Below are 15,382 nucleotides of genomic sequence, written 5' to 3' on the forward strand. Positions count from 1 at the left end.
ACCCTACAAAGTCCCACTGGGCTGTGTTTTGTGGCATGCCAGTAACTACAGTAACATTGACAGAATGTTCCAGATTAAAAAAAAAGAAAAGTTAAGGCTTCATAAAACACCCTCACTCTTTCAGAAATGTTCTCAAAACCGTGTATCTCATCTCCAGAATTTCTCCGGGCAAATCGGTGACTTGTATTTGTGCCAGCATGTTCTGAGTGTTACACGCTTTGGCAAGAGAAGTAAGATCATGGAAAATGGGAAGCCTAGAAGCCCCAAAACATAGGAAGGAGGCTCATTCACTCACAGGTTGCTCCCACTCCTAAATACTGCCCGGTTTTCCCTGTGGGCAGGACAAAACCCAGACTACTAAATCTGGCATTCAGAGTCACTCACGGTACATTCCATTTTTGCTCTGTGATGTTTCTTGCCGTTGAGAGGGCGTACCATATCACAGCAAGGATTTCAGACCATAGGCTGGCCTCTTTTACTGAAGTGAGTTCCCTAAAGAGAGGGCTGTTGAAGTTCTTCCTTTTGTAACCTCGGCTCCCTGAACTTTTTAGGATCACAGCAAGAGTCTAAGAAAGGTTTGCAGAGTATCACTGATGAGAACACTAACAGAGTCAGAACCTACCTCCAGGCCACCTCCTGGCACCCTGGCACCGCCCAGCTTAGGGGACCGTGGAGCAATGCATGCTGTCTAAGCCCCTCCATCATCTGTAAAAACAGGCCTACTATGGAATGAAACAGTATCCGTGGAAGTGCTTTAGGAGCTTAAATACCCGTGACTGCTTAGCAGGTGCACCTGGAACTGAACAGGCTCTAGGCCAGGACTCCCCAAACAAGCCATGAACCCGTACTTCTGCAATCTCGCCACTAGATGGCACCGCAGGACCTCTGGAAAAAAACCCTCTTGAGGAGCTGGTCCTGCAGACCAAGGGCCTCCCTGTCATCAGGCCCAGGGCTCCACGGGTTCCAGGCTTTGTCCCCCTAAGAGCCAACCAATACTGTCCTTAAAGGAAGTTCATTAAGCCAGACACTCACGCAGGTCACTCTTCCTTGCGATGACGGTGGCACAGTGCGGACACTGGTATTTGGGGACATTCTCGCTGTGCTTCTGTAGGATGTGTATTTTCATGGTGCCACTCTGGGTGAAGCGTGCGTGGCACACGTGGCATTCATACGGCTTCTCACCTGTGACAGGGACGACGAAAGTGACCCTCTGCACGGTGGCTTCGCCCAGCAAGCCTGGATCCTCTCCAAAGCTCCCTGGAGCTGAAAGCCTTTCTTTTATCCCTGAGGCCCCTTTCTCAACCCCTTCCCTGTACATTTAGCCCCACGATTGGAGCCCGATGCCCAAATCAAGCCCAGACAACGTTACATCAGCTACAGCTGTGTGGACAGTGGCCCAGACAGGCGGCCCTCCGCCCATCTGGGGGCTACTGGTGGGCCACCCGGTTCCCACCCTGGTGTACAGAACGAGACATACACGTAAACATAGTCTTCATACAAAAAAAATATATAAAGTAAGTGCTAGAAATACCATATAATCCACTAATTCCACTTCTGGGTATTTACGCGAAGAAAACAAAAGTAGTAATTTGGAAAGATATATGCCCCCCCGTGTTTACTGCAACGTTACTGACAACAGTTGAAATACGGAAGCAGACCGACCATCCACCGAGAGATGAAAGGATAAAAAAGAGGTGGTGTATATATACATATTTATATATAAAATGGAATATTGCTCAGCCATCAAAAAAAGAATGAGATCTTGCCATTTGCAACGACATGGGCGGACCTAGAGGGGGTTACGCTAAGTGAAAAAGTCAGGCAGAGACCATAGGATTTCACCTACATGTGAGATCTACGTAACAAAACAGACAAAACAGACTCGTAAATACAGAGAACTCTGGATTGCCACAGGAGAGCGGGGTTGAGGTACGGGCCGAGAGATGAAGGGGATTAAGAGGTATGAACTTTCAGTTACAAAATAAAGAAGCTACGCAGACGAACAGCTCGGCGTGGGGCACGTGGTCGGTGGTATTCACATTGTACACGTCAGCTTGTGCGGTGGCAGAAGGGGACCACACTTACAATGAGCATCGGGTACAGTATGTGACAGGACAGTCTCTCTGTTGTACACCTGAAACTAGTGTATGTATCAACAATAGATCCATTAAAAATAAATAAAAAATTAAGCGCATTACAAAACCAGCACACTTTACGTTCTGCCTTAAAATTGGAGGGTCAGTTACCAGGGGACTTCAAATCCCCGACACACCCACAGAGGCAGACACGGGGCGGCGGTCTGCTTCTCCCCACGGCCCCCCCACCCCAAGGCTAAGCACACGTAAAGGTGCGGATCAAACTCCTCACGTCGGAAAGAATGAAGACACTTGCTCTGACATCTGAGCTTCCCATGGGCCTCGAGGAACATTCTGTCCAGGATCCCTTGAAACAGGGACACTGTGCCGAACCCGTGGGGCCTCCTGCGCGGGCCGGCATTACCTGAGTGCGTCCTCATGTGCCGCTTCAGCTTGTAGGTGTCTTTGCTGGCGTAGCTGCATAGAAGGCACTGGAAGGGGCGCTCCCCCGTGTGTGAACGGATGTGGCGCTTCAGCTTACTGGCCTGGAAAACAAACAAGGGGCACGGAGCACCATCAACACTTAAGAGTCCCGAGAGTCTTCCATTAATCAGCATGATAAAAGATCTGGAAATTGCTCCTACGGTAACGTCAGCGCGGATTTCACGCGCCCCATATGGTGAACCGGTCATGACTTTTTATTTTTCACCCTGATGTTTTCCATTTGATGTGTGCATCTGAGGTCCTTGGTGGGTAATGAGCGGTAATTTTGAGAGACTCTCAGACTCAACTTCACTTTACAAAGGGAACACTGAAATCTAGCGGCTCAGAGCCATACAGGATTTGGTTTTCATTTCCAAAGCAAGTTCAGATCAGCTCGCAGAGGCCCGAAGACATCTGTTGGCGTAAATAAAGCGGGAGCCTTGAAACAGCGGGTCTTCAATGTACTACACCATCCCTGTGAAGCATCTCACAGTTACGAGTTCTGTGGACCCAAAACAGCACATGAGTGGAGAGAGGCCTCCTTTTCTAGTAAGGCCAAGTTCTAGGTGTTAGTGGTTTCTTTATAAGAAGAAACTTTTAAGTAAAAGGAAGCAACTTCTAATTTGATTAATTACACATCCCAGGCGATTAATTAAAAGGCAAACCGCATATTCCCTCCGTTTGATCTTTTTTTTTTTTTTTTTTTTTTGCCTGACTGATCACCCTCTAGAACCGTTCTTTTTCTGTACGCACTTACTGCAGGCCCTTATCTGCCTTGGGCGGCTGTTGTCAGAAAGCCAGCATCAGCCCTGCCTGCGATCTCAGGAAGGCTAGGCTCAGTCTGACTCCCCAGTATAGGACAAGCATTCATAGGCCTGGAGAACATTCGAGAACAACAGAAGACTTAGAACAGAAAACAAGGTCCGAATGGAAAGCTTCAGCTTAGAATTTAAAGAAGCAAAGTGGGCATCTTTGAGTCTATGAGAAGGCAAAACAGAAAGTGTGAACAACTGCAGCATGAAAGGTTTGCTGAGCCAGGCGGCAAAAGCAGCTGTGCAGAAACGTCCTCTGTGGCTTCAGAGGGAGCAGGGAATGAGGGGCGCTCACAAGCCGTTGGGAGTGTGGTAACCTGCCCGCAGCTTGGATACATTGCTGCTGGCCCCAGCGCCAAGGGATGGTGCTGGGGGAGCTGAGGCCACTACCCCTGTCCCTTACAACAGAGCAGCAGGGCAGGGCCTGGAAACTGCACAAAAGGGGTGAGAGCAGTGGCAGAGCGTCCCTCAATGTAGGTGAGGGACCTGCGTGTGGATGGGCCACCCCCGAGAAGGGTCTCCGCCGACACGCAAGCTTGTGCTGAGAACGCGCAGGGCACCAACAAGGGGGCCACTCGAGTCAAGGAGTCTCAGGTGGCTTTGTGCTTTGAAACCTTCACTGTGTGTTTCCACACACAGCCACCACCTTTAACTCCAATGACAAGTAATTTTTAAAAATAGTAATAGTGGGAAAAAATTCTTGGAACCAAATCCTGACGCCGCCTGTGAGTGTCCCTCGTTTACGAAACGCGGTTGCATCACGACTGTATATAAACCCCAGACCTCCCCTTTAACTCTGTTCCCAATGTGTGTGATCTGTCCCCAACTGGGCTCGGACCCAGGACCCGGCGTGTGCGCGAACAGAGCGCGACGGAGCCCTTAACCTTTCCTTGTAGGGAGCTGACTTTGCAGAGTAAGTGTCCCAGGCGGCTGTCATTCCATTTGGAGTGGTGCTGAGCCAGCCGGAAGGTATAAATAAAACAGTCTGGCTGAAATGACCATGACATATCACTGAAGTTTGAGAAAGGTGGTCTCTCTATAATTAAGAAAGGAAATGGGCCACGTCTGATTCTTCGCACAAGTTGTTTTGTATCTGACCAGGTGCCACTGAGAAAAGGTCCTAAGTTGCAGTGAAAACTCAGATTGGTCCTGTGTTCTGTTAGAGCAAATACCCTTGGATTTTGTAGAACAGAGTACACTCCATAAAACACCAGATAGGACTTTCTAACACATTTGAGAAACATGTCTCAAGTATAAGTAATTTCAGTTGTAATTTTGCTGTAGTTTCACTAATTCGGAATCAAAGAAAAAAATTCAATTTTCTATTTTTCTCTTTTTTTTTTCTAGAGAGAGAGAGAGAGAGAGAGAAGGGCAAGCAGGGGATAGGCAACAGAGAGAGAGAATCTTAAGCAGATTCCACGCCTGGCGGGGCTCAATTTCACAACCCCGAGGATCGTCACGTGAGCCGAAATCAAGAGTCAGACGCTTAACCTACTGAGGCACCCAGGTGCCCCTCTAATTTCCTATATTAAATTTAGAAAATAGAATGAGTATTATTTCCTGCATAGATTTTGTATGAATAGTATCTTTAGGGAAACCTATTTTGTAAGTGATTCTATTAGCGTAGCTTAACTTCCACGTCAACTTCTTACTAAGAGCGCCACGAAGCTTTAAGTACATGAGTGAACTTACTTCCACACTGGCGTACTTGCACATGGAACATTTAAAGGGTTTCTCGTGAGTGTGTTTATAACGTCTGTGTCGGACAAGTTCTCCACTGGTGACAAATGCCATGTCACAGTCACCACACTTGTAGGGTCTGGTTCCTGAAAAATCCCATAGTTTATCCTATTAAGCAAGACTTAACCACACAGTTTCCGAGGAATTTATAACCTATAAATTAGACTCAGTTTCAGAATGCTTTAAAAATTAAGAAGAGACCCTTTATAATCACAAATACCCCAGACATATAGGAGAAAAATCTTTATAACATTTGATGTTTTTAGGCAAAATTGAAGACAAAACTGAAGTGAAACCAAACATGTTATTTTGATGTGCAGATAGGTAGATCTCGCATCCGTATATAACTTTAACACTTATCCTTAACGGGAAAGATCCTTCTCTTCTGGTTTACCTGTGTGGGTATTGACATGATTCCGCAGAAGAGTGACAGTGCGGAAGGCTTTCAGGCAAAGGTGGCACATATGGGGCTTTTCAGCGGTGTGAGTTTTCATATGACGATTAAAACTCGAAATTCTAGAAGAGGTGAACACGCAGCTATCACAGCGGAAGGTTCGTTTTATTTCTGCAGGAAGAAGAAGATAGAGAGTTTACAGATTTGTAAAAGTCTTCTTTGAGATGTTCAAATTCCACTGAAACACAGCAAAGTAACTTGGCACGTCCTTTTTTTAGAGTCATGGGGTAACCCAACAAAAGACATTCCATGCAAACTCCAGTAATAGACAAAACAAACTCAAGACAAAATCTGTTACAAGAGACAAGAATGTTATACAACAAGAACAGACCGAATTCATCACAAAGGTGGACAAATTATAAACATAGACGTGCCTAATAACACAGCCCCAAAATACCTGAAGCACAAATCGACAGAGCTGAAGGTAGAAAGAAGCACTTCAGCAACAGTGGGCGACTTCAGTACTCTACTTTCAACAACGGAGAAGACAACTAGACAGAGTATCAGCAAGGAAACAGAAGACTTACCATTATAAACCAAACAGACATAACGGATCTACAGAACACTCCACCCAACAACAGCACAATGGACGTTCTTTACAGGCGCATACAGAACACTTTTTGGGAAAAACCATGTGTGTTAGGCCACACGACAAATATTGATAAATCAGGGGCGTCTGGGTGGCTCAGTCAGTTGAGCGTCTGTCTGTTTTTGGCTGGGTCATGGTCCCGGGGTCTTGGGACTGAGCCCCATGTTGGGGTCCTGGGATCGAGCCCCACATTGGGTTCCCAGCTCAGTGGGGAGTCTGTTTCTCCCTCTCCCTGTCCCCCGGCTCATGCTCTCTCTCTCTCTCTCAAATAAATAAAATCTTTGAAAAAATGTCGATAAATTAAAAAAAGCATAGAAATCATATGCTCTCTGACCATCATGACATGAAATCAGGAATCAGTAAAAGAAGGAAATTTGGAAAACTCATAAATATGTGGAAACTAAACAACGCACTCACAAACGACCAATGGGTCAAACAAGAAATCACAAAAAAACCACACTGTGGAATGCTCTGAGCTGAATGGAAGTGAAACACGAGAGACCAAAGCTTACAGACTGCAGCTAAAGCAGTGCTCAGAGGGAAACTTTTAGCTGTAAAACACCCACACTGAAAAAGAAAAAGCATCTCAGATCAATAACTTAACTTTACATCTGAAGGAACTAGAAAAATAAGAGAAATCTAAACCCAAAGCTAACAGAAGGAAGGAAATCATGAAGATTGGAGTGGACATAAATTAAGATAGAAAACAGAAAAACAACAGAACCGATAAAAGCAGAAGTGGGTTCGTTTAAAAGATCACCATTGACAAATCTTTACCTAGACTTGTAACCAAGATACAAAAGAGAAAAGTCAAATAAGCAAAATCAGGAAGGAACGCGGGGACATTACCTATCAACGGTACAGAATGAGAGAGGTTATAAGAGAGCACTTTGAATGACTGTATACCAAAGAACCAGATAACCCAGATGGAATGGAAAGTTCCTAGAAACACACAAACTACCAACACTGGCTCAAGAAGTAGAAAATCTGAATGGCCCCATAGCAAATAAAGAGACTGAGTCATTAATAAAAAAAACTACCCACGAAGAAAGCCCCAGGACCAGAAGGCTTCACTGCAGAGTTCTGCCAGAAGCTTAAAGAATTAACATCAATCCTTTCCAAAGTGCCCACACAAAAAAGTAGGACACTTCCTAACTCATTCCATGAGGGCAATATTACTCAGATACTAAAGCCAAAGGCACAAAAGGAAAACTATGGACCAATATCACTTATAAATATAAATGGGAAAATCTCCAACAGAATACTAGTAAACCAAACCCAGCAGCTTATTAGAAGTATTGTGCACCAGGACCAAGTGGAATTTATCCCAGGAATGGAAGGGTGGTTCAACATACAACAACCGATCAGAGCAACACACCATATTAACAAAAGGAAGGGGGAGAAAAGCACCATCATCTCAATAGATTCAGAAAAAACACTTCACAAATTCCAATGGCCTTCATGATACAACACCCAACAAACTTGAAATAGAAGGTTTATGGGCTGAATTGTGATCCCCCCAAAGATGCACTGAAGTCCTACTGGCAAATACCTGTAATGGTGACCTTGGCAGATGTCATCAAGCTTAGATGATCCTATTGGACGAGGGTGGGTATGGCTGGCGCCCTTAAAAGAAGGGGAGAAGAAACACAGGTAGACACACACGGGGAAGGAGAATTTTACATGACAAGAGAGACAGAGACCAGTGACACAACTACGAGCTAAAAAAAATGCCATGATTGGGACAATTCCGGAAGCTGAGAGAAAACACATTCCTGGAACACCTCCCTTCCTAGAGCCTTCCAACACCATGATCCCAGACTTCCAGCCTTCGGGACCGTGAGAGAACACCATCCTGTTCTCTAAGCCACCCAGTGCGTGGTGTTTTGTTGCCATAGTGCCAGGAAACAAATACAGGTACCAATTGAAAAAGGGGCAAAGGATTTCAGTAGACCCTTCTCCAAAGAAGACATACAAATGGCCCATAAGCACATGAAAATATATCATCTTGCAGTTAATTTTTCACCATCTTCCTACATCATTAGCATCAGGGAAATACAAATCAAAACCACAACAGGGTCACTCTTCATCTCCACTAGGACGACTCTAATTTTTTTTTTTTTTTTTAATGGAAAGAAGTGCTGGCAAGGGTGCGCAGACCCTGGAACCCCCCCACACTGCTGGGGGGGAAATGTAAGTTGGTGTAGCTGTTGGGGGAAACCGGGAATTCCTCAAAAACTGAAATATAGACCGAAATACAGACTGAAATACAGACCGACCGTATGACCCAGCAATTCCTTTCTGTTCCTACGTATATACACACCCAAAAGAATAGGAAAAAAGCGTGCAAACAAAAACCTGTATGTGAATGCTCCCAGCAGCACTCCTCACACTGGCTAAAACATAGAAACAGCCCAGATGGTGATGGATGGATGGATGGAGAAACAAAACCTGCGTTATCCACGTGATGCACGGCTACTCAGGGATGAAGGAATGAAGCACTGATAACACTAAGTGAAGAAATCCAGACACAGAAGGCCACATACTTTATGTGTATAAGTCCATTTAAAGAAATGTCCAGAGATGACTACTAAGTGGGTACACTTCTCTGTTTTTCTTTAGATTTTCTTTATTTATTTATCTGGCGGGGGGGGGGGCACCAGGGGGGCGGGGCAGAGGAAGAGGGAGATGCAGACTCCCCACGGAGCAGGGAGCCTGACCTGGGGCTCCATCCCAGCACCACGGGGATCCTGACCTGAACTGAAGGCAGACGCTTAACCCACTGAGGCACCCAGGCGTCCCTGTGGCTCACTTTTCTTTGGGGGATGAAAAGAGCCTGGAATTAGTGGGGACGGTTGCACACAATTGTGAATAGATGAAAAATAAAATGAGCTAAGAATTGAGAATTTGGGGGTACGATCTCTTGATTTAAATACAAGAGAAGCATGATATATATGTATACATATTATAGCAAAGATTGCAAACTCAGCCGCCTACTGAAGCCACTGAAGCCAGAGGCCATGAACCTAAATGAAGGATTTGAACCACACATAGGAAGAACACGCAGTGTGACTTTTAAAACAGAGTCACCTCCCGGCCCTGGCACCGGTTGCTGGGAGGAAACAGCCATGTGTGACCAGAGACCACTGTGCAAATGAGCTAGAAACTGAGATTTGGGGGGTGAGCTCTCTTGTTTTAAGTAAGTGAGAAACTAAGAAACTAGTATTTTCTAAACAGCTATACAAGTAATTTTTGAGGGCCAACTTCCCCCCGTGGGCTGCCGCTGCCATGCAATCTTAATTTTAATATGACTTGAATTGAGCTTCAAGGTCCTTCCTAACCTGGCCTAACTTCCCTCTTTGAGCACCCATCTGAGGAGCTGTCCCCCATCAGTAAGAAGGCACATACTTTCGGAGCTACCCCCACAGGCCGCTTCCAGCTGCCTAGAACAGGATCCCCAGTCTTAATGGCTTCTGAGTCCTCTTTCCTGGCCTCACCTAAACATCCCTTCCCTACAGGGTGCCTCTGCTGCCTTCTAGACATCACTCCTTCTTCTGGTCCTGAGGCCCCTGCCCTTGCCTCCATCAGCCTGGCGCCATCCCTCCCCCACTCCGTGGGGCTGCAAACCAGGCGCAGATCAGGGCCCACCTTCTATGTGTCTATACAGCACTTAGCAGAAGCGTTTCTACTCTGCTTTAAAAACATTTGTGTCCAAGACACAAACTCTTCTGGATTGGATTCGCAACACAGAACATTAGTTTAAAGTTTCTCCCATTTCCTGGCAGTTGGAAAGGACCTAAAAGTCAACCGCATAAAATTTTAACCACCATCTCGGTCCCCTAAAGAACAACGGCAGCCCCCTCGTATGCACGATCTCCTATGCTACACGAGCTGGCCTACCCTTCGTCTCGTTTGTTTTTTTTGTAGAGGTGGCTTTCTCAACATGTCCTTGACTTGATGCAGGTTTATCTTCTTGTTCTTCCACGTTTAAGTCTGAAACGGTCAGCACAATTTCGTCTCTTCCTTCATCTCCAGGCTTCGCTTCCACAAAAAAGAGCTGCTCTCCCACCTGTGGATCGGGTCCCCCTTCAGCCAGCAGCTGGCCCTCCTCCTGATCTTTCGCAAGCTAATAAACAAAAGTGAGCATTCAGACAAATACTGTACTCTTAATGACAATCCATTAGACTCTTTGCCTTGATAAAACCATAGAACACAGAAACACCAGAATTAAAGAAGCACAGAAGATCATCTATTGCAACCAAAATGCGGACACCATAATTGTTAAGCATCCAGCGTTTGGGGAAGGAAACGTAACACTGTTTTTTAAAAACACAGCGCGCCTTGTAGCGTTCTCCTTGGTGTAACTTTTTAAACTCTTAGAAAAGAACAGGAGGTCTCCCAAGATTGTCCCTGGGTGGTCTTTTTACTGTGTGTAATTTAAACTGCAACTTTTAACTTGCTTGTCCCTACCTAATGGTGCACAAAGAGCAACTAAAAAACAAAAAAAGGTAGTCTGAGTTTTTTCCCCACCCCGCGGAGGGTCCCAGCCATACCTTTAGCAATCCAGCGCTTTCAGCCAGGCTCACCACAAACTTACTCTCTTCACTGGCCACGGCCATGCTGCCTTCCAGAACGTGCAGCTCCATCACCTCCGTCTCTTGCAGCGAGTACACCCCCTCCTGGATGCTAATGGCGACGCACTGCTGGGATCCCTCGCCCGGCCACAGCAGAGACTGCAGCCCACCGCCGCCGGCCTGCTGGACCGTCACCTGCAGGCCTTCCTGGGGCTGCGGGCTGAGCCAGCTGATGTCCTGCAGCTGCACGTCTTCGGAGAAGTGCACCGTCTGCAGGGTCAGAATGTGCTTCTCGCTCTCCTCTGTGGTGAGTGGCGGTTCTTGCTCTCCCTCCGGCACCCTGGCCGGGAGGGGCCCGTAGGGGCACGGGGCCTGCACGTCCCCGGGGCCTGGGGGCTCCCTCCCTCCGCACCCTCCGTCTTCCTCCTCCTCTAATAGGACCTCTGGGATCACCTCCAGTGCTTTGATTCTGGTAAACTGCTCTGGAGGGACAGAGATCTCAGTGCCTGCCATCATGACGTGGCCTGTGTGAGACACAAGAGAGCAGTCTTGGTAGGGCACAGTGGGGTTGGAGCAAGGCATGACAAGGTCCTGGCCTCCCAGAAGTCAGGACTAAGTTGATTCAGCTTAGGCCTAGAAGGGACTGAGCCTAAACAGTGTTTAGGCGAAGACCGGAGTTAGTCCAGAAGATTCTAGAACTAATAAGCTTGGGCTTGAGTAAGCTTTCAGCAAATGCAAATGCTAGGCCTAGCACTGTGGGGCCCCAGATGAGCCAGTGCACACTGCTAGGCCTAGGAAGCTCGGGCCCGCGCGGGCTTTCAGCAAACCCGCATGCCAGGACTAGGGCTAGCAAGGTGGGACCTCAGCAAACGTTCCACCATTACACAATTCCAGACTGAGCACCATCTGCGCCACGTGGGCTGTGGGCCTAGAGCCTCTAGCTCATGCAAACTTAGCCAAGCAGGCTTTAGACCCGCTACACCCACCCTCTGGGCCTGGGGGCGCCCCCACTCCCACTCCCTCCCTGGCCCCTTCCCTCCACGCCAAGCCCGGGGCCTCTCCCACCCGCCCACGTGGGAGCAGCCTGTGTTCTGGCGGGGGCAGGAGTCTAGTCCCTGGGGCGGCCCCTCACCCGGGAGGCGTGGCCTGGGCGCGCAGCCCACCCCGTCTCGGTGGCCGCTGCCTCGTGCGGCCTGCTGCCCGCCACTGCCTGCAGCCCGTGGGCCGCCTGGGCGCGAGGGTCAAGTGCGGCAGTGCGCAAGCGCGGGGCGGGAAAGGAGGGAGGGGGTTCAGCGTGCAAGGGGCGGAGCCAGGGAGAGGGGGCAATGGATGCTGGGGGAGCCAAAGGGGGAGGGGCACCCTCAAGAGCCTCTGAGACCCGGGAGGGACGGCTATGGAGGGGAAACAGGGGGACACCTGCAAGGGGTGCACAAAGACCTGGGGAATGGATGTGGAGGGAAGTGTAGGGGCACCTGCAGGGGGCACTGAGATGGGGGGGCCAATGCAGGAGGAGGGGAAGCGGAGCGGGACCTGCAGGGGGCGCTGAGAGACCCAGGGGCGGATGGATGGGGAGGGGAGTAGTGGGGGCACCTGCAGGGGGCGCTGACATGGGGGGGATGCACGAGGAGGGGAAGTGGAGCGGGACGTGCACGGGGCGCTGAGAGACCCAGGGGCGGATGGATGGGGAGGGGAGTAGTGGGGGCACCTGCAGGGGGCGCTGACATGGGGGGGATGCACGAGGAGGGGAAGTGGAGCGGGACGTGCACGGGGCACTGAGACCCGGGTGGGGGCAGATGGATGGGGAGGGGAAGTAGAGGGGGCCCCTGCGGGGGGCGCTGAGATGGGGGCGGGATGCACGAGGAAGGGAAGGAGAGTGGGACCTGCAGGGGGCGCTGAGAGACCCAGGGGCGGATGGATGGGGAGGGGAGTAGTGGGGGCACCTGCAGGGGGCGCTGACATGGGGGGAATGCACGAGGAGGGGAAGTGGAGTGGGACCTGCACGGGGTGCTGAGAGATGGATGGGGAGGGGAGTAGTGGGGGCACCTGCGGAGGCGCCCCCAGAGACTTGGGGTAGGAGCTCCCGCAAGGCGGGGAAGTGCCGGGGAGGGAGAACTCAAAGGAGTTTGAAGATGGAGTGGGTGGGTGGACAGGCGGGGGGGATGGGCGGGGGGCGGAGAGGAGGGAGCCTGTCAGGGGCTCTGGAGAGTCTGGGGGGCATGGCGAGAACTGCAGGGAGCCCAAGACACGGGTGGGGCGTGGACGTCAATGGATAGAAGTGGGGAGGCGGAAAGGGGCCCTGGGGAGGAGATGCAGGAGGCAGGAAGGAAGGGCCGTGGATGCCGAGCGGGGCCGGGGCGGAATGGGGGTGAGGGTGGTGGGAGCCCAGAGCGGAAGGAGGGCTGCGGTGGAAGTCGGGAGCTGCAGGACCGCTTTGGTCTTTCCCGAACACCTGAAGGCAGGCGGGAGAACGCCTGGGGGAAAGCGAGGGAGAACCGGAGAAGAGCGGGGCACACCGCGAAACACCACGTCCCCCCCCGCCACTGGTCACAGGAGGGGCTGCCTGTTGTGAGAACTTCACCTCCATACATTCTTTATTAATTTCTATTACAATTTTGATGGTCTCCAGAAAGAGTTGGGTTGGTGTCTCCAGCTAGTTACAAAATAAATACAAGTTTGGAGCTAAGGGGGTGATTAAATCATTGGCAGTTCACTGATTTATTTTATTTATTTATTTTTTTAATTTTAAATTTTAAAAGAATTTATTCTTGAGAGACAGAGAGAGAGCATGAGCGGGGTGAGGGGCAGAGGGAGAAGCGGACTCCCCGCTGAGCAGGGAGCCTGACACCCGGATTCAATCCCAGGAGCGTGAGATCATGACCTGAGCGGAAGGCAGACGCTGAACCGGCTGAGCCACCCAGACGCCCCTGACTTTTGTTTTTTTTAAAGGTGTGGTTTTACAACATTCCAGGGAATCATTCTATTCTGTTTTCACTTTTTTCAAAATTTTAATAAAATTGTAATGGAATTTTCTTGTTTGCTGATTGTGAATAAATTTATTTGGATGACGGGGGAAAAAACAAAACAAAACCACCCCCCCCCCCCCAGGCAACTCAGAGGAGAAAGCAGAGTCTCCAGGAGGAGGCTGTGATGGGTTTCCAAAGCCTCGGTGGAGAGCTGGCTTTCCTTTGGCCTGCGCATGTCTTCCACCAGCTCAGGATGAGTTTCTCCCCCGCCCACAGCCAGAGAACGCTCTCTGTCCATGAAAGCGCTTTCCACCTGCCAACCGCTTTATTCCCCACATTGTTTCTTATAGTTCTTGTGATTTTACTTCACATCCTTGGGCATAGTGCGGATGCTTTTTTTTTTTCATTTTCGGTGGTACAAAGAAGAACTAAATTCACTTTTAAAAAGGAACTCATGTACCAGCAGTAATGCATTTGTTCGTTAGATGCTTGGATCTGTGTCTGGGGTTTCTATTACAATCTGTGTACTCTACAGAGAAGATAACTATTTGAAGGTCACTGAGAAAATGGTGTGTTCTAATAACTTCTTTTAAATCATTTAAATGAGTTTTTCTGCCTGAACAATCACCACCTATTTAGTGCCTTCTCTGGTAATTTTGCATTTATGGCTCTAACACTTGTGCAGCTAGAAAGTTCTGCCGTTCTTTATGTTATAAATTTGTAATTAGAAATTCCAACTACCGATTAAAAACAAATTTGTTAATGGCGACATAAGGCCCGTGGGAGGATGGTTGTGGAGAGGGGAAACCGAGGTAGGCTTGGAGGGGAAAAGTAAGGGCTTAAGAGGAGAAGGGGGGAGAAGGGGAGGTGCAGCAGGTGGAAAGCGTCTGGGATGGGGGGAGGAGTGACGTGGAGGAAGGGGACTGGAAGGAGGTAAAGCAGAGAAGACAAACCTGCAATTTTCCAAACTTTGCTCCTGAAGTGCAAAGTTGCACTAAAGATTATATTTGTTTTCCTTACTCTTAGCAGACGTTCCCGGGAGTCATTGGGAGGGGGCCATCTCAGGACCCACTGGGGGGCCTGCCACTGAAAGGTGGGTCCCTTTGGAGCTTCTAAGAGGTCTTGTTTGAGAAGGTGGGGACACCCCAGAAGGTCATCTTCCTTCAAGAATGTCCAAACAGCCCCACTGACCGGGGAAAGGAGAGGAGCCTTTACGAGTGGATCACGATGAAGAAAAACCATGCTCAGGGCCGTGAGGTGGCCCATGTGGCAGGCTGCCGGGCTGGCCGTGCCTGGGGATGGGTTTAAAAGATCTGGGCGGCAGTATTTGGAGCCCACGTGTAGGCCGGCCTCGATCTCAAGGCAGCGGGCACATCTGGTAGTCCTGGAAGAATCTGGAAAGTCGGGACCTCATTTCAGCAGTGCTATAGCATCTTAGGGGTGCGGCTGGCTTTGAGTAGATGCATCCAATCCTCGTTCCCTGTGGAATCTGACCCGACCCTTCCCTTTGGACTCCAGAAGCTTCCCTGCGTTCTTGGATAATAGAACATTTGGGGGGGGGCACCTCGGGAAGGAGACGTCGGCTTTCTGCCAAAAGGCCTGTGGGGCACAGGAGAGTAGAAACAGAAGAGATGTGATCCCACTGGACCCTGAGTGTGTGGAGCAGTTTCTTCCAGGTAGACTTTCGATCCC

The 15,382-nt window shown here is 49.3% G+C and overlaps 1 protein-coding gene across 2 annotated transcripts in view; it reads right to left on the reverse strand.

The window, feature by feature from the left end:
• Window positions 1-11,984, reverse strand: part of CTCFL (CCCTC-binding factor like) — a 29,201-nt gene extending 17,217 nt beyond the window's left edge. For both annotated transcript variants that reach the window (XM_027622546.1, XM_027622545.1), the window contains exons 1-7: window positions 11,860-11,984; window positions 10,707-11,251; window positions 10,054-10,279; window positions 5,505-5,675; window positions 5,063-5,196; window positions 2,500-2,620; window positions 1,033-1,182 (exon numbers count right to left, since the gene is read on the reverse strand). In XM_027622546.1, the coding sequence (XP_027478347.1) occupies window positions 1,033-1,182; window positions 2,500-2,620; window positions 5,063-5,196; window positions 5,505-5,675; window positions 10,054-10,279; window positions 10,707-11,243 (1,339 nt within the window). In that variant the 5' untranslated portion in view covers window positions 11,244-11,251; window positions 11,860-11,984. The remainder of the gene's footprint in view (window positions 1-1,032; window positions 1,183-2,499; window positions 2,621-5,062; window positions 5,197-5,504; window positions 5,676-10,053; window positions 10,280-10,706; window positions 11,252-11,859) is intronic.
• Window positions 11,985-15,382: the final 3,398 nt, after the last annotated feature.

This window comes from Zalophus californianus, chromosome 8 (genome assembly GCF_009762305.2).
Source record: "Zalophus californianus isolate mZalCal1 chromosome 8, mZalCal1.pri.v2, whole genome shotgun sequence".
Classification (NCBI taxonomy): Eukaryota; Metazoa; Chordata; class Mammalia; order Carnivora; family Otariidae; genus Zalophus; species Zalophus californianus.